The sequence below is a fragment of the Candoia aspera genome, chromosome 4, assembly GCF_035149785.1.
Source record: "Candoia aspera isolate rCanAsp1 chromosome 4, rCanAsp1.hap2, whole genome shotgun sequence".
In the NCBI taxonomy this organism is placed as follows: Eukaryota; Metazoa; Chordata; class Lepidosauria; order Squamata; family Boidae; genus Candoia; species Candoia aspera.
This window is the reverse complement of record NC_086156.1, coordinates 69,310,946-69,329,487: the sequence shown is the minus strand read 5'-3', so window position 1 is coordinate 69,329,487 and position 18,542 is coordinate 69,310,946. Positions and strand designations below refer to the sequence as shown.

The following is an 18,542-nucleotide window of genomic DNA, read 5'->3' as shown; positions in this document are numbered from 1 at the left end:
GGGCAAGGGTGAAGCCCTGGGATGACCGCTCCTGCAAAGCCTCGCCCCTGGAAGCACTCCAAAAGCCTCGCCTCTGGAGAATGGCAGGCCAATCACTTCCAACTGTAGGTGACATTTTGCCTCCACAATTGAATGCTCCTTCTGTATGCAGGGAAGTGTGTACCATGAGATGCTGAGAGTAAAGGAATAATAGAAACATAGAATTTAAAGATTGGAATGGATATTGGCGATCATCTGGTCCAACCCCCTGCCCAGCCCAGAAATCTACTGCTACAGCATCCCTGACAGATGCCATCAGGCCTTTCAATCTCTGCTTAAACATCTCTAGTGAAGAACAGTCCACCATCTCCCAAAGCAGTCTATTCCACTGCTAAACAGCTCTTACCGTTAGGAAGAGAATGTTCAGCCTGTCTTCTGGAATAACTCCGGAAAATTCTGCCCTACCTTCTACATGTCAGTCCTTCAGATATTTGAAGACACATATCGTGTCTCTTGGAAGTCTTCTCTTAACCAAGGTAAGTATGTCCAGTGGCTCCAACTATTCTTCGTAAATGTTTCCTTTCTGGTTCCTTATCATCTTGTTTGCTCTTCTTTGGACATGCTCCAATTTGTCAAAGTCCTTTCTAAAGTGTGGTGCCCAGACCAGGATGCAATATTCTAAATGTAATCTTGACACTATCCTTGTGTTAATGCAGCCTAAGTTTGCAGCTGCTTTTTTGCAGCTGCATCATACTCTTGGCCTATGTTCAAGACTTGCAGAGCCTTGTCACATGTATGACTGTAGTATACGCCCACCCCCACCACATGCCTTTGATTTTTCCTACTCAAATGTACAGCTTCACATTTGTCCTTACTGAAATTCATATTGCCGTGTTTTGGTCAACATTCCAGATGTTCGAGATCCCCCTGATTTGTGATACTATCTTCTAAAGTTTTGCTATCCCCTTATCTCTGTGTTATCTGCAGTTTTGATAATTATATGTTCTAATCCCTTATCCAAGTAATTTATGCGTATCTTGAACAGCACAGGGTCTAGAATGGAGCCCTGTGTTAGACCACTTAACATTTTCCTCCAGCTTGATGCAGCATCACTGATGTACACTTGTTGGATATGATTATTCAATTAGCTGTTTATTTATCCAATGGCAGCATAGTCCAGGTCACATTTTGAATCATAGAACTGGACAGGACATTAGATCTCATCTAGTCCAATCTCCTGTGCAGTGCAGAATCCACTAGAGCATCTCCTACAGACGATCATCCAGTTTCTTTTCTGAAGACCTCTCGTGAAAGAGAACCCACAACTTCATGCAGCGGCCTGTTTTGCTGGCTGACAGCTTATACAGTCAGGAAGTTCCTCCTGTTATCTAGCCTGAGCCACCTCCCATGAGTAATTTTAACCCATTGATTATGGTCATGTCCCTTAGGACAATAGACACTAAGTCCCCTCCCTCTTCTGTGTGAGAACCCTTCAGATAGACTGTATGCTATCATATTCCTGATAACTGTCTTTTCCATTGGCTAAACATGCCCATAAGTTCCTCATGAGGCTTCCAGACTCTTCACCATCATGGTAGCGCTTCTCTGAATTTGCTCCAATTTCTTACTGTCCTATGGAATTGTCACGCCACACAATGCTCCAAATGGGACTTGGCTCAGGCAGAATATAATAAAACCATTAGAATGAAACAATCACTTCCCATTCACTCTGTTTCTGTTAATGCACCACAAGACAGTACTTGCCCTTTTACCATCAGCATTGCACTGTTGATTCCTGTTTAACTTATGGTCAGCAACAAAACTCTAACCCCTTTCAGATCTCTTACTGCCAAGCCAAGTCTCCCACTATATACTGTGTGTGCCTTACATTTTTCCAGCCCTGATGCATAACTTTACATTTCCCCCTGTTAAATTCTATCCTATTTCTTTCAGCCCAATGTTTAAGATTGTTCAGATGTTTTTGAATCTTCTCTTTCTTCTACAGTATTAGCCACCCCTCCTAGTTGTGTGTTATCTGCAAACAAGCTGAAGTGGAGTGATTGATGGGGACTCCTTGGATGCAGCCATTCAGCCATTCAGCCAACTGAATCTAATAGGAGTAACATTCAGCCCATATTTTGTTTGGTACATTGTTTTCTGCTACAGATTAAGGTTACTATGGTAACTAATCATTTTGGCCGGGTGAAGAGGTTGAATTTAATTGTCCTCTTTTCAGGTGTTAATAGTTGAATTGCCTGAAGGGAGGGCAGTTTGCTTGTTAGTTTCAGTTTCCTTCTCTTTAGGCTTGTACAGAGTAAGCAGCTCTCAGAGAGCCTGTGAGAATGCAGAAGCCTGTAAATATGTTTTTGTGCTTTCTGTAAATACATTTATTTTTATAGAAATGCCTGGTGTGTGACTTTTCTGATCTCTCCTGGGCCAAATGCTTTCTAGCACTCTGCCAACGGGTTATGGGCCCAGTAAGCATCCCAGTAAGCCCAGTAAAACCCCAGAGAGAATAGAGAGATCAGCTCTGCACCTCACGCACAATTTAAAGGCAGGTAGCAAAGACCTGTGAAGATTTTCTTTGGAGCCACCTGGAGATTTTCCAGCAACTGCTGGTCTACAAGACAAAGAAGCCAGCTGAGGTGACTTGCAAAAGAAGGAAGAAGCCGTGGCTACCTCCCAGCCCTTAGCGATGCCTCTGGAGCGCCTATCTGAGACCAACTATTTGAATTGGGCCCTGAAGATGGAGATGTATCTTCACAGAGAGAATCTTTGGCTTTCAATTGGTGAGCAAACCCCCCAAAATCCCAGTGCTGAATGGCTTAGACAGGATGAACGGGCTAGAGCCACCATTATCCTGGGAGTTGAGAACAATCAGCTAGTCCACGTGCGAGGTATGCAGTCTGCAAAGCAACTTTGGGATGCTTTGAGAGACTTGTATGTAAAGGCAATAGCAGGGAGTAAAGTTACCCTGACTACAAAGCCTACCTTGCAGAAGGAGATAGCCTTCCTGAGCACCTGCATTATATTCAGCAGCTGTTTGTTGAGTTGCAGGAGAGAGAAATGGAATTTACACCTCTCACAAAATCCTATATCCTCCTGTCCTCACTGAATGAAACATGGGACACACTGATTTGTACCCTGGAGGCTATGCCTGAAGCCGACCTCACCCCATCGTATGTTACACAGCACTTACTCGCTGAATGGGAGAAGAGAGAGGAAAGACATCCCCCCAACTCTTCTGGAAAGCTGCAGTACCAGAAAACAAGGGAAAAGAAGCTGAGGCCACAGCACTAGCCAGCCAGCGATGCTTCACTTGTGGTCCAGCTGGACATTTGCAGAAAGACTGTGCCTTGAGACCCAAGAATAGAAAGACAGAGAAGAAGAACACAAGGGCAACACAGAAGAAGGCTCTTCAGACAACCCAAATTGCACAGGTTGCTGAGAAGGGTAATTCTGATGTATGGGTATTAGATTCTGGGGCCAATTGTCATTTATGTAATTGTAAAAGCTCTTTTGTGTCACTGTCTAAAACTGACAGACAAAGTGTATCTTTGGCTGATGGGTCTGTGACCAAAATTATGGGACAAGGTGACTTGTATTTATCCTGCTTGGGAGAAACTGTAAAAGGTGTGTTGTATGTGCCAAATTTACAATCAAACTTTTATCTGTGGCACAATTAGCTGCAACAGGGTATGCCATAACATTTAAGAAAAATGGTTGTGGGATACGTAAACATGGGAAAGTGTGTACTACTGGTATTTTAAAAGACTCCTGGCACATTGTGCAAAATGCAAGGAAGCCAAGCTGCAAGAATGCAGTTGGCAACACTCCATATCATGACCAATGTGTACACCTGATGCACAGGAGATTTGGTCATGCTAATTTCAAGTATATCGCACAAAAGCCACAGCTGTGTGCTGACCTAAAGATAAAACCCTGCGACAAATACTTAGATTGTGTAGTTTTGTTCTCAGAAAAGTACATGGGAAAAAGTATCAGGTAAGTATTTATTGTAAAAAAAAAGATATTCTGCAATGGTACTCAATTATTTTATATTAACTGCAGCTTGTTCCAATTCCATTAATTTGTAATATATGAAATAATAATGTGTCACACTGGTGACACACTTGATGATCCACTTGGGCCAAGAGGCAACTGAAAACTTGAAAAATCAAAGAATATCATGGAGATAATAGGATTAATATGTCTAAATTGGACAGTTATGCACTGCTAAATTAGTCACCAGAAATCAGCTCCATGCACCAAAATGATAAATGTAATTCAGCCCTAAAATTATATACTTTTAAATGTTTTGTTTCTAATATGTGCATTCATGGTGGCTGTATTTTTGTCTATTCCAGAAGCAACAAATCTGCTAAGCCTGAAAGGAATTTGGCAACACAAGATAAACAGTGAAGACATTAAAAATCTGTTTTAGAACATTTCTGTTAACATTTCCACATAAATAGTCATATTAAAACACTTTATAAAACGCCCACTGAAAGCAGAAGGTCACAGAATTTCCCAAAAAAGACACCCAGTTTTCATAGAAACAAGGTATCAGTAAAAATGTAACGCTTTTACACAGCTTCCATTTACTTCAATGACTCTCCCCGATATTTTGTCCCATATATTTATGTAATTCATCACACAGTATCTATAGCCCAAATTCCTTCCTCTCAAATGTTGGAAGTATTAGCACTTGTTGGTATTAATAGCAGTGTAGCGTCCTGCCTCTCCCTTGCCAACGAAGGGGTCTTTTGTCTGGTGCATTTGGCCTTTAGTTCTCACTTCAGGCATCCTGAGTGAGACGGCTGCAACTAAGGTCTGTGTCACCCGGGGCAAACATGGATTCCGCACCCATTTTGGCACCCCCCCAGCACTCATTTTGGCGCCCCCCCCCAGCGCTCATTTTGGCTCTCCACCAGTGCGGCACCCGGGGCACATGCCCCGGTTGGCCCCCCCTAGTTGCGGCCCTGGTGACAGACTCCAACATGTTTTTAACTTGGATCAAAGTCTTGCTTAATCATGCTGCCTGCTTTTTTCTTAACAGAGGCTGTCCTAGAGACAATTCAGCAGTGGGTTCTAGGTAAGCTCCACTGAAGTGAACATGGCCCATAAAGGCTGATGGGGGATAACTTTCTGCTGTCTTGCACCTTTTGGCATGCATTTATCAAGAGTATTTATATCCCACTTTTCTATAAATTTCAGCATGGCTCACAACCTATTGCTAACATCCAGAAGGCAATCAGTGTCAATTAGTTTAAATGTGTAGTATATATCATACAGTATTGCATCTAGTATGTATCTGATCTGAACTGATCAGACGGCCTCCATATGGAGACATAGTAATAAATACGTTAACGTATGTTTGAATAATAAATACAACAAAGTGGGGACCAGTAGAGGAATAATTAAGGCTTCGGGTTGTCTTCTCTTCTGGCTTTTTTACGCACTGGAATCTCTCTCTCTCTCTCTCTCTCCCCCCCTCTTCACAGTTGCAGCATTTTCTCTTGCAGCTACAAATCCAAATATAGTTTCTGTCACAGCTTGTTTCTTTGCTGCAGAAGACAGGAAATAAATGAAAACATGAGAAGCAGAAGAAGGCCAAGCTATCTCAGCCATACACAACCTGATCTTTCTTGTTCATGTTCCTTGTGGTCCCAACCACAGGTTTACTACGTCTATCTGCAGCAGGTCACCTGGCCCAATTACAGGACCTACTGATGTTTTTAGGAGCACCAATATATCTTGTGTTCATAAGAACTCTTTCAATAGGTAGAAAATACATTTCCTGGCACTTATCTCTGCATTTATGCCACGACTGTTGATGGTTCTATTAAAATCATCTAGTTCTTTAGTGGGGTGTGTGCGCTCACACATGCCTGTGCATGCATGTGTGTGTTTGTGTGTGTGTGTGTATACAGATATATATAAGGTAAAGGTAAAAGTTTCCCTTGACGTAAAGTCCAGTCGTGTCCGACTCTAGGGGGCGGTGCTCATCTCCGTTTCTAAGCCTTGGAGCCGGCGTTGTCCATAGGACACTTTCGGGTCATGTGGCCAGCATGACGACTCGGAACGCCGTTACCTTCCCGCCGAAGCGGTACCTATTGATCTACTCACATTTGCATGTTTTCGAACTGCTAGGTGAGCAGGAGCTGGGACGAGCAACGGGAGCTCACCCCGCCATGCGGTTTCGAACCGCCGACCTTCCGATCGACAGCTCAGCGGTTTAACCCGCAGCGCCACCGTGTCCCTGCACAGAAATATATACTGCAATACAATTTGATCAAAAAAAAAAAATTCAGTTTTCCAAAAGAAAAGAGGAAATCCTATATTCAGGTTGCTTAAAAAAAAAACCTCACTGCCTTCAGTAACTGTGCTGGATTACAGCTAAGATGTACTAGAAATTGGTTTCTGCACGCAGGTCGGCTCAACAATGTTTGTAAATACCTTGTTAATTATCTTTTGGAGAAGCCTCTCGACCCATGGCATTTGGGGGTTCAGGCAAACCCGTTTCCCATCTTTCTTGGTGACTCTGTTACAGTGGGAAGAATAACATTAGTTTCTGAGCGACTGAACAGCTCTTCTCTGGCATACGGTAACAAAAATGGAGCAGGCCCGCTCTGGACACTTACATGACTTCAGGCCTGACACAGTGCGGTCCCTCAGGTATGAAAACTACAGAGGCAACGAATACAGGTGAAATTTTCTGAGACAAGACATTCACGCACTTGCAGCGCAATTCTCTCGCTGTGGAGGAAAAACAACCAGAGGCTCAACAAGCAATCCTACTCGTATTTATGCAGACCTTAGCCACAGTGTGTTCCATGGGCCTTACTTTCCAATAAGCATACTCAGTGGACCCAACTGAATACTTGACTCCAACTATTCTCCCGAGGACATATCCTTTAACTGGTTTGAAAAATGAACAACTCCAGACCTTGACTCATAAATGAATCCCACACAAGCAGGCAAAAGGTTTTGCATTATAGTAAACTCTTGTTATTAATATCGGAACTGCTGCAATAGCAAGGTTTTTAACCATATATTTCTTTTTGGAACTTTATTGGGAGATGTAGTTTCATTTCTTTTTCAGACTGAATAAATACCATTTGAACAGTTCGTATTTATGCATTTCTTACCTAGTCCCATCTTTTTAAGTCTTCAGAATTGCTCTTAATGTTAACATTACCATTGCAGAAACCTGGTCTCAACAAATACACATTTAAAAATAGAAAATAAGAACAAACCTTTTTACAATATTCCTTTATTCTGAAGGGTCTATGTGGTTGTTTCCCTATGCTGACATAATCTCTTAGCATCCAGACTCCAGCTATCCTGCATCCAGACTCCAGCTATCCTGCATAATCTCCAGCATCCAGACTCCAGCTATTTATTTTATATAAATAAAATTAAGTATTTAGTTTTAAATACTGATTTAGAAATGGAATTATGGATGTTTAACTTTGAACATGTATTGTATTTAAATTAATGAGAAATTATTATTAATGAGTTAAATTATCAGTAGAAAACTCTTTTCATATTGACTGTGTAAATAGATCTCCAAATCATTAATAGAACAATTGTCTGGATCCTTTCCAGTTGCTCATTATTTAGGTGAGTTATTTTGCCATGACAGAAATTAGAAATTTACCTTATTTCCCTATTGAACAAACTCAGCCCGCCCACACCCAAATAATAGGCTGTTTTATCTTGTGGTACTATTTTTACAATTGTTGTACACCTGCTTGGGATTTCTACAATGGAAAATCACATACAAATGTTTTTGGTCAATAAATAAATATATTTCAAATCTGAAAGTAGTCATGCTATTTTCATGCAATCAAATGTGTATTTTGAACCTCTGGTTTTAAACCGCTGTGCACTTCCTCAGTATGTAAAATGGGACTGTGAATATGCTGAAATACCTATTGAGTGCTAAGCTCTGTACGTAAAGGGCCAAAAAGGCCAAAAGCACCAGAAAGGAGCGTACAGATGTCACAGAAATGATGAATTTTGAAGAAGTGGTTCACCATGCACAACATGCTGTGTTTTTTGGTGCCATCCTTGTTTCAGCAGCAAACCAAGGGGGTGACCGGTCTGCCTGGAAGCATCTTCTGTTCACAGAACTTTGCCCCAAGTCCTGTCGCCAAGCCCGCCACTTGATAAGGCAAAGCTCAAAGGGAGGTTCAAGCTTCAAACTGTACAGATGCCATCCACAATTAGACAGCTACACACACACACGCACACACACCAGGATCTAGACCTCAGGTTTGGTATGGGGATCCCGGAGATGCCTAGTGCTAAGAGTTCTCGGCGTTCCCCTATTCGAATTGCACTACCCAGTGCAACGATGAACTTCTCTTCCCCTCTGCACCAAATGAAAAGAGAAAACGCCTGAAGCCTGACGACTGCGCTGCGCTGCACAAGCAGCTTCGAAGCACAAAACATCCCCTAGCAAGGAAGCCCCCTCATACCGGGGACTGATGACAGTCTAAGCAAGCGGGTAGAGTTGCAGGGAGGGGGGCTGGAATCCCGGCGGAAAAACGTGCGGAGAGGCTGCGCCCGCGTCACCCTCGCGCTCTCCACCAACCTCCGGCAAGGGCGGGAAAGGGTTTCAGTAAGCGGAGTTCCGCGCATTCCCAGCCCTCTGCCTCAGAAACCCCGCTCGGCCCAAGGCGAGCGGCTGCCACCTGCGCACGGGGAGGACGTGCAGGGCTGGGCGGCAGCCCGGTCCGCGGTCTGCCTTGCCGCTCCCTGCCTGGGCTCAGAAGTCAGCTTACCCTGGGTCTGCACAGCGCTCCCGGCGACCAGCAGGAGGACGACGAGCAGCGTGGTCGCGCGGAAGGCCAGGCGGCTCATGCTGGGACGGCGGCGGGCTGTAGCGCACTCTGAGCGGGGCCGTCGCGCCGCCGGGCTTTTATCCCTCCAGGGCTGACCCGACGGGAGAACAGCCCTGGCGAGGAAGCGACTCCCCCCGAGCCCGGCAAGCGGCGGCGCTCTCAAGCCTCTCCCCTTCAGTCTGCCCCTGTTGCAGCGAGCGAGGAAAGGAGGAGAACGATCCCTGCGTCAAAGGGGGCCAAACGGGCGAGAGGGGGGGAGGGAAGGTCACGACCAGGGAGTTTAGGAAGGTCTGGACAGGATGGAAGTCTGTGTTCTCTTTGATCTGCAACCATCTGAGTTCGGAAATATTCATTAATTTATTTAACAGGTTTATAAAGCCGACCAACTCACACATGGTGACTCCAGGTGGCTTACAGAATTAAAAACCATAAAACCACAAGAGACACACACACCCACACCTACACACGGTGGCAGCAAACACATTCATACCAGCCACTTGATTGGCTCTGAAGCAGCTTGGGGTCCCCAGGCCCCTTGACAGAACCACATCTTCAGGGCCTTCCAGAACAGGAGCAAGGAGGGGGCCAATCTTATTTCTGGGGGAATGTTGTTCCGAAGGGAGGGAGCCACTACAGAGAAGGCCCTTTTCCTTGGCCCCACTAGATGTACCTCCCTAACTGAACGGACCCACAACATGCCCTGCCTCCCCACTCTGGTGGGCTGAGTAGATGTGACTGGGGAAAGGCAGTCGGGCAAATAACATGGTCCTAAGCCGTGTAGGTCTTTAAAGGTGATAAACACCTTGAATTGGACCCAGAAGCAAATTGGCAACCAATGCAGCTCCTGCAAAAGAGGTGACACATGGGCAAGTCTAGGCTTGCGCAAAACCATGTGGGCCACTGCATTTTGAATCAACTGAAGCTTCCAGATACTTTTCAACGGGAGCCCCATGTAGAGCACATTACAATAGTCCAAATGGGAGGGTGATTGTGAGAAGGGCCTGTTGGTCCAAGAATGGGTGTAGCTGGCGCACAACACATAGTTGTGCAAAGTCTCTCCTGGCCACAACTGCCACCTCACGAGCAGGAGTCGTGAGTCCTGGAGAACCCCCAAGTTACGCACAGGGTCTGTCTGGGGCAGTGCAACCCCCATCCAAGACCAAAGATGGTAATTCTCTGGAAACCAAAAAGACCAGAACCCACAGACATTCTGTCTTGCCAGGGTTCACCTTCAACCTTTTGCTCCCCATCCAGACCTCAACAGACTCCAGGCAGCGGGAGAGGGCAGTTGCAGCATTGCTTAACTGACCATGGACAGAGATGTACAACTGAGTATCATCAGCATACTGATGATATCTCACCCCATGTTGATGGATGATCTCACCTAGTGGCTTCATGTAGATGTTAAACAGGAGTGGGGAGAGCACTGACCCCTGCAGCACCCCACAAAGCAGGGACCAAGGGCAGGACCTCTTACCCCTGATTAACACAGACTGGAAACGGCCCTGGAGGAAGGAGGTAAGCCAGGACAACACAGTGCCCCCCATCCCCAACCCCTGAAGCTGCTCCAGAAGGATACCATGGTCAATCGTATCAAAAGCCGTGGAGAGGTCAAGTAGAGCCAGGATGGTTGCACACGCTCCATCCCGCTTCCACCAGAGATCATCAAAAAGCACGACCAATGCCGTTTCCATCCCATATCCAGGCCTGAATCCTGACTGAAAGGGGTCCAGATAAGCCTGACGACTGCGCTGCGCTGCACAAGCAGCTTCGAAGCACAAAACATCCCCTAGCAAGGAAGCCCCCTCATACCGGGGACTGATGACAGTCTAAGCAAGCGGGTAGAGTTGCAGGGAGGGGGGCTGGAATCCCGGCGGAAAAACGTGCGGAGAGGCTGCGCCCGCGTCACCCTCGCGCTCTCCACCAACCTCCGGCAAGGGCGGGAAAGGGTTTCAGTAAGCGGAGTTCCGCGCATTCCCAGCCCTCTGCCTCAGAAACCCCGCTCGGCCCAAGGCGAGCGGCTGCCACCTGCGCACGGGGAGGATCATCAAGCACTAATCTGCTTCAGTAATGAAGCTTATGAATGGCCCTGTCCTTACAGCTTTACTGTGGCAAAATGTAAGGGTAGCAATTGGTAGGTTGCTTGAAGACCAGTAGATTTATGTCTTAAAGTTTGGAGGTTGGTAGAGAGAGGAATAGTGTAATGTGAAGCAGGAGGGAGTTTGCACAGGAGATCCATGCCACTATGTTAGAATAAGCAAAATAGCAATCATTCCCTTCCAAAGTAAGAAGAACAGTAGAAAGTATGGCTTCGGTCTTGTTGACAGAAGCAGCAGAAACCCTGTAGCAAAAGTTTCTTGCTCACTTTAAAAGATAAGTTTTCTTTTGAAAGACCTCTCAATATGTATTTAATCATTGGTCCTGCAGTCTACCAGAGCACTGGTATATCAGTGTATATAAGGCATCTGCAGAATGCCTGAGTGGCGATTTGCAATATGCAGGTCAGATGTTATATAGGCAGATTCCTTTGCAGAAACCAGGTGTCCAGTTTCTCCTGCAGCCCAAGCCAAAATAGCCATGGAAAACATTGCTTAGTGACTGGAGGGGAAGGCTGCACCTGCAGCAATCTCAATTGGCCAGTAGAAACCTGGCAGAGAGATGCCAGTCCCAGATCATCAAGACTGTGCATCAGCACCATAAATAGTTCATGCACCAAGACTTGTCAAGATACAGCAGAAAATACAACTTTAAAACCAGAGCAGCTGAGGATGAATTTAGGCTGCCTGAGCCAAGGTATGGGGATGAGACAAAGGCTGCCTTTGTAAAAACAGTGCCACAGTTAATGGGACATCAGGATAATCTCAAAATGTGTGTGATGGATATATATTTGTTAAGTTTGATACAGACTTAGTTGTATTGCAAGTACAGTAGATTATTGAAATCAGTCACAATTTAACTCTCATTTAGTCAAGTTGTCTGTCACATACATCTCATTGATTTCATGGCTTTTACTTACCAACTGTCCTGGGGAAATGATGTGGATCAGGCCATAAAGAGTTGGAAGTGACTGAATGATGGAACCATCACCACAGCTATAAGGAATGTATTGCTGCAGCTATGTAAAGTTATGCTAAAAACATAATAATGTTCAGGATTTTCCTGCTTTTTTCAATTGTGAAAAACAAAGTTAACATTTCTCTTCCTCATTCTTGGTTTGCAATTGCTCTTACAAAGCAAGCCAAAGGCAATTTGTCATTTTGGTTTTCTGCAATTTCGCATACCAAACTGCCTGTCCACAGACAACTCTGCTTTCTTACTGATTTTAAATGGAGGAGGGAAATCAAATATGGTGCACATTCATATCTCAGCTTCTACACCAAGACAATCACACAGTATGGGGGGGTTATCCCTTCCCTCCACAGCAGTGCCTCGCTCTTTTATCAGTCAGAGATAAAAGCTTTTCCCTGGAAAAAGGAGTTAGGATCTGTGGGGAAAGGGGGATGGGACTGAGTCTTGGGGGAGGCGATTGGACTTGGAGAGAAGGGGTTGACCTCCATTAGGAGCTTGCAGGTTGCAGGGGGAAACCTCCAAAAGGTGAATCAGAACCATGGCCTGGATGTTCTCTATCCCTGTCTGATGATGGTAGAGCAGAGCCAAATTGGCTTTTTATTATACATCAGCCATCACCAGTAGTCTTCCATGCTCAGACATGTTGGTGCATATCTGCCATAATGCTTTCTGGGTGTGATGGGGATTTTAATATTGAAGGTGCCATCTTGGAGAAGAATGATGTATATCTGCTTTCCTCTTTAAGATAGTTTAAATCCAAGTAGCCATCATGTCTCCCAGCTAATGAACAATGAGAACTGCCATTCTGTCAGCCTTCCAGACAGGAAGCACATCCAGATGAACTAATTCTACTTTATTGTAAGGTTACATTAACAGAATCTTGCAAGTCTGAAAGTACATCTCTCCCCACCCGCGTTGCGTTTACAGCCCCAGAAACTAGGAAGGGTCCCTTCTGAGACTTTTGCCACACCCACATTCCTTCTCCAGGCTCAGCTGCCTATCATCCAACTGTTCCCCTGGCTCTTCCCCCTATCTCCCAAGGTCATTCCCACATACCATTACATGTTCTGTGAAAAAACTCAGAAGCTCTGTTAGAAGTCGATAGGCCTCAGATTTTGTGGGGGGGAAAAGTCCATTAGCCATCTTTATTGTTCACTAACCATCTTTACTATTCTGGTTAGTTCAAAGAGCAACACACTTACTAGAGAATTTATGGGAATATAATGTATGTGAGCCACAACAAGCACATTTGCATTGTTTTCTGTTCTTTTCTAAAAGCTGATCCTTAAGCATGTGCTGTCATCCATGTACCAGAGGGAAAGTACATTGACGTTAGAAGTTATTTTTTCAGCTTATTTTTTCAATAAACATACAGCAGGATTAGATTATACTTTGACACACAGAATGTTGGTCATTTCTTTACACATAATATTCTGAAAATGTGCTACGATCAGGCATGTCTGCCAAGAGTGCCTTGCCAGTAAGTGCATGAAATAGATTCCATGTGCGTACACGAGCTGTACACAAGCTGTACTGGCAGCAGGGTAAGGATTGCTGGAGGCAGCAAATTTTATCCCATAATTTTCTGCTAGATCAAAGACTGGTGGATAGCACTTGAACTCAGTGGGAAGGAAAAGGCCTTAACACTTCATCAGATTGCAAAAGGGTTTTGAAAACAAAGAACTGATTGTATGATTTTGTTACTTATTAACGGGAATTTCTGGAGAAACTGAAAATATGTGCACATGTGTTGGGTAAGTTGTGTGTAGGGTGTGGTGGGTAAGTTGTAAATGCTCACTACCTTTCAGGGAAACCTTTTTGGACAGAGTGAAGATATTGTTGCAACATTTATGCTGATTTATAGCCATGATAAAGATTGATTTGACTGGAAACAAAGCGGTCCTTTCATTTTACACCCAGTGCAGAAAAAATGAATGGCAAAATGCAACAGGAGGAGGCAGCATGAAGAGAAAAAGTTCGCCTTTTTGTTTTTTGGCCTCTTCATATAGATAGAAGATAACTTTCCGAAAAATGTAAACTCCCTCTCTCTTACACTCTTACTTTAGGTTGGCTCGCTGCATTCAGCACCAGTAATGGATAGTTACTATCCGAACTTCTGAATTGTTTTTATAGCAGGCTACAAACCCTTTTTCCCCCTTGGTTGTGTTCCATAAAACATTTATTTCAAAAAGATATCAGAGAGTTAACTTGTGAAAGGTGAAAGGTCCCCTGTGCAAGCACTGAGTCATGTCTGACCCTTTGGGGGGACGCCGCTTTCGCGACGTTTTCTTGGCAGACTATAGCGGGGTGGTTTGCCATTGCCCTCCCCAGTCGTCGCCTTCCCCAGCAAGCGGGGTGCTCATTTTACCCACCTGGGAAGGATGGAAGGCTGAGTCGACCTGAGCCGGGTACTCGAGAATCCGGCTTCTGCCGGGAAAAAAATGTTTTGCAGTTGTAAATTAAAGGTAATGCTTTCTAATATAACTACTGGTGTCGGTATTTGATTTTGTAATGTGCAATATTGGGAATCTTTTGTGTTTTTTCCTTCCTCATGCAGTGTTCAGGAAGCGATCACTCATTTCTCCCAATTGCACTGAAATGTCAAGGAGTGCTTTGACTCAGAGCCAGATTACAGACCAATAAACAAATCCACAAAACAGCCATGCCTGCAAAATCATGTGTTGTTGTTTTTTTATAACAACTGAACAGGGTGATACTAGCAATTTATTTTGTTTCCTTTTAATGTAAACGGGAGATAACAGGACTTTTATTTCTCATGAACTGCTGGTATTATGGGGTTGTGGGGGAGGGCACGAGACGGTGTTCTTTGGCCTCTCACATTGATCATCTGGAAGGGAAATACGTAGGCACTGATTGGCTTTGAGTATTCTCTGCATCTTCTCTCAATTTTGAAGTTAGCAGTAGTGAAAAAGAAGTGAGTTGATTTTAAAGCGCTTTGTGAGGTTAGAAACGTTGGTATTACAGAAGTCCCTCCCTCTCTTTTTCTTACACGCAGGCAAGACTCAGGCAGTCATGCACAAATGTCTTCTTCTTCTCACCATTATGATGCCATGGTTCTTTTGCAACACAACCTCTCTCTCACAGAGGGCAAACTAGAGCGGCTGACTGGACCCTGGGATTAAGTCCACAAGATACATGGACTACGCAGTATGACACACTGAAACACAAACTAGCCACCCACATTATATCCCTGCATGTTGTCTGAAGCAAGCTCATGTCATTAGTGTATGGTCCAGTGTTAATTGAGCAAATATGGCTTAGTTAATCATAGGTTTTTCAATGTTATTTTCAATGTTACTTATTGCTGCTACTTCAAAACATTACAGGTTTGCACCATTCAAAGTAATTCAGATAACACAATATTTGTTACCCCTTACAGGTATTCCTTGTTTAGCAACAACAATTTGGACTGGCAACTTGGTTGTTAAGCAAAGTGGTCACTAAGTGAAACTGCAACTGTGCTTACAATCTTACTTCAGCTTTCCTTTGCTTTACAGACCTGCAGAGATCAGGTCATAAAGTTATTTTTTCATCACCTTGTAACTGTGAATGGTCGCTAAATGAGGCAGTCACTAAATGAGGACAGTAATTATATATTGCTATATAACATAATAATTCCAGATTTGGCCCACCTCCATATGTTTAAAATTCAATCTGTTATTTTTTCAACCATAGCTATAAAACATATATTTTAATGCTTTTTTCTCAATTGTTAAATTGTCTAAACATTTCCATTGTTGTCTTATTATAGATTTGGCATATAGAAGTAAAATAAGTTCTTTATTAATGAAGTTTTTCTCTCTCTCAGATATGTGTAATAACCCCAATTCAGGAACACATTCTACTTTTTGTTATAGATCTAACTTCCTGGAAAACTTTTTTGCCAGAATGGTAAAATTTTTTAGAGGTCTACCACATATGCAGAAATGTACCCTTCTGTTTGTTTCACTTCCAACATTTTACTGATACAAACACACATACACACACACAAATACTTATACACGTACACATATGTATGTGTATGTGTATATGTTGTGGCAGAATGCTGGAAAGCATTTGGCCCGACAGATCAGAAAAAACACACACCAGGCATTTCTATAAAAATAAACTTATTTACAGAAAGCATAAAACATAAGCAGGTTTCCATATCCAGAAATCCTGGATAGGCACAAAAGCTTTACAAGCTCATACCATGCACACGTGCTCTGAGTAGGACTGGAAGGAAGGGTGCAAAAAGGAAACTAAACTGTTTGTGGCAAGCCCAGGCAAAATTCCTTCAGGCAATTAGCAGCTTTATCTTATATGGTCATCTTTTCACACCTAAACCTGAGGATACTTAAGTTTGACCTTCTGACTCTACCAAAGTGATTTGTTATCATAGTAACTTAGTGGCTTGCAAACAACTAAATACCAACACATGTATATGTATCTATGTACTACCTCATCTATGTACTACCTTAAATGGCAATTTTTGTATGGTAGCTGATAAATAAATCATCCCAGCCAGAAGAGAAGCATGATCAAGATGCTAGGCAACTGCACCAGACACCATCTGTAAGCCTGAGAAACTATCTGAGGAATTAAGACATCTTAATCAGGATCTACAAGCCAATGGATACTCCACTAGTGGGATCAGGCAAGCATTACAACCAAAGCAGGAGAATAATAATAAAGTAGATACATCCATGAACAAACCACCCCCAATAGGAAGAGTATTTCTCCCCTACATAGAGAAGGTCACTGACCGAATAAGAAACTTATTAGAAAAGGACAACCTTAAAGCCATCTACAGGCCAACTAAAAAAATCCAGGAAATCATTTGATCAGCCAAGGACAGCAGAGACCCACTCACAGCATCCCAGGTCTATTGCATCCCCTGTAGCTGTGGACAGGTACGCATTGGTACCACAAAATGCAGTTTCTACACCCAACTGAAGGAACACAAGACACACTGCAGACTACGGCAACCCAAAAAATCAGCAGTAGTAGAACATGCGCTGTTCCATAATGATCATAAAATTCAATTCAAAGACACCCACGTGCTGTCGACAACATCAAACTATGATGTATCCCTGTACAGAGAAGCTACTGAGATCCATAAACATCCCAATAGCTTTAACAAGAAAGAAGAAAGTTTGAAGGTTAACAAAGCCTGTTTACCTGTCCTGTGCCATACTAAGATCCTGCCCCAAAGCAGGACCAACCAGAAATCAGCTCCCCCAAATTGGCAAATCAGAAGCTGGCTTGAACAAAGTACCAATCAGGAACCAACACCACTAAAACAACCAATCAGGATCAGGCACAAATGAAGAACCAATCAGAGACCATCCCTCACCAATGTGCGAAAATCAGAAACCAGCTCAGCTAAAGACCAATCAGCAGTCAAGATACCTGGCTATAAAGACAGAAGCCCAGCCAGTCCATGCTTAGTTGCCTGTTGTCTGTGTAGCAGACCACTTTGCCTCTGAAGATGCCAGCCACAATTGCTGGCGAAACATCAAGAAATCTGTCGCCTAAACTATAGTCACTAAACCCGGAAGCCCAACTCTGCCCAACAGATACCATGAAAGCCTACACCAATGTAATAGGACATTGTCATTAAGACTATTGATAAGATTACCTATATTGAATGAATTACGCTTATGCATATTAGAATATTTTATGTGGGGTGGGTTGGATGAGATCACTTCCATATACAATGCAGCCTTTACTTAAACAATGGACCTTTGAATCTGCCATTAATTCATTATTTTTCCCTAACTACTATCTAATAAACCTAGGTTCTCAGAGCTGCTGTAGCTGCTAGCAATTCTCAGCCACCTAATACATTCCCTGAGGCTAGCTTGCATTCTTATAATTAACTCTTTTGCTCAATTTATTAACACCTCGTTACTTCAGGTGAGCTATGGATTACAGACACCTGAGTGTTTTTTTTATGAGTGACAGTATGGCCTGTTAAATCATTTCACTAAATTATAAATATACTTATTATTAAATATATACCATCAGAGTTCAATCTAAAATCCTCCCAAATTTCTTCACTTCACTTCACTTCACTTCGTTTCTTTTATTGATTTACAGTGGGAGACTAAATTAAAAATGGAAGAACAATGTAATGCAGAATATTTGCTGTGTGGGGTGTGGATATTTGGGGTGTGGTGTTTGAGTGGATGAAAGTGATGAGTGTGCATGGGTGTGTTTGTGAGAGTGGTGGATGGATCCTCAGCATGGGAAAAGGGGCCGAGAGGTGGGAGGGGACTGGGGTGTGAGAAGGAGGGCAGGCAGGAATGAGGTCCATGACCAGCAGAGGGAGGTATTGTGGGAACCTGAGAGTGGGCCACACTCAGAATCGCTGGTAGAGAGTGAAGTCCAGCCCTCAGGGATCATCACAATCTCTGGCCGTTTAGAGTATTTATGGGATCCTTGGTGGCTCTGGACTGCTAAACACCAGGTTGGTTTGTAATATATTGGCTCTCATCCATGCCTTGATTGTGGATGATGTGGCTGATCTGCCATGCATTACTGAGACCTGTGTGGGCCCAGAGGAAAGGGTTCCCCTCTCCGAAATATGCCTGCCTGTCAGCACCTGCTCATTCAAGCATTCACACACACACAGTCAAG

General features: G+C 43.7%; 1 protein-coding gene across 1 annotated transcript; it reads right to left on the bottom strand.

Moving 5' to 3' along the window:
- Positions 1–4,898: 4,898 nt before the first annotated feature.
- On the bottom strand, positions 4,899–9,009 carry LOC134496233 (interleukin-8-like). The gene is made up of 4 exons (XM_063301966.1): positions 8,772–9,009; positions 6,624–6,738; positions 6,439–6,523; positions 4,899–5,546 (listed from the first exon to the last, which is right to left on the bottom strand). Exons 1-4 carry the CDS (start codon positions 8,848–8,850, stop codon positions 5,529–5,531), a joined length of 297 nt encoding a protein of 98 aa, XP_063158036.1. The 5' UTR covers positions 8,851–9,009; the 3' UTR covers positions 4,899–5,528.
- Positions 9,010–18,542: the final 9,533 nt, after the last annotated feature.

Excerpts from the sequence above, each read along its gene's own strand:
- LOC134496233 (XM_063301966.1), bottom strand. The coding sequence starts at position 8,850 with ATGAGCCGCCTGGCCTTCCGCGCGACCACGCTGCTCGTCGTCCTCCTG. Across the intron at positions 6,739-8,771 it reads GAGCGCTGTGCAGACCCAGG|CGAGAGAATTGCGCTGCAAG; the intron begins GTAAGCTGACTT and ends TTTCCTCCACAG. Across the intron at positions 6,524-6,623 it reads TGTGTCAGGCCTGAAGTCAT|AGTCACCAAGAAAGATGGGA; the intron begins GTAAGTGTCCAG and ends CCACTGTAACAG.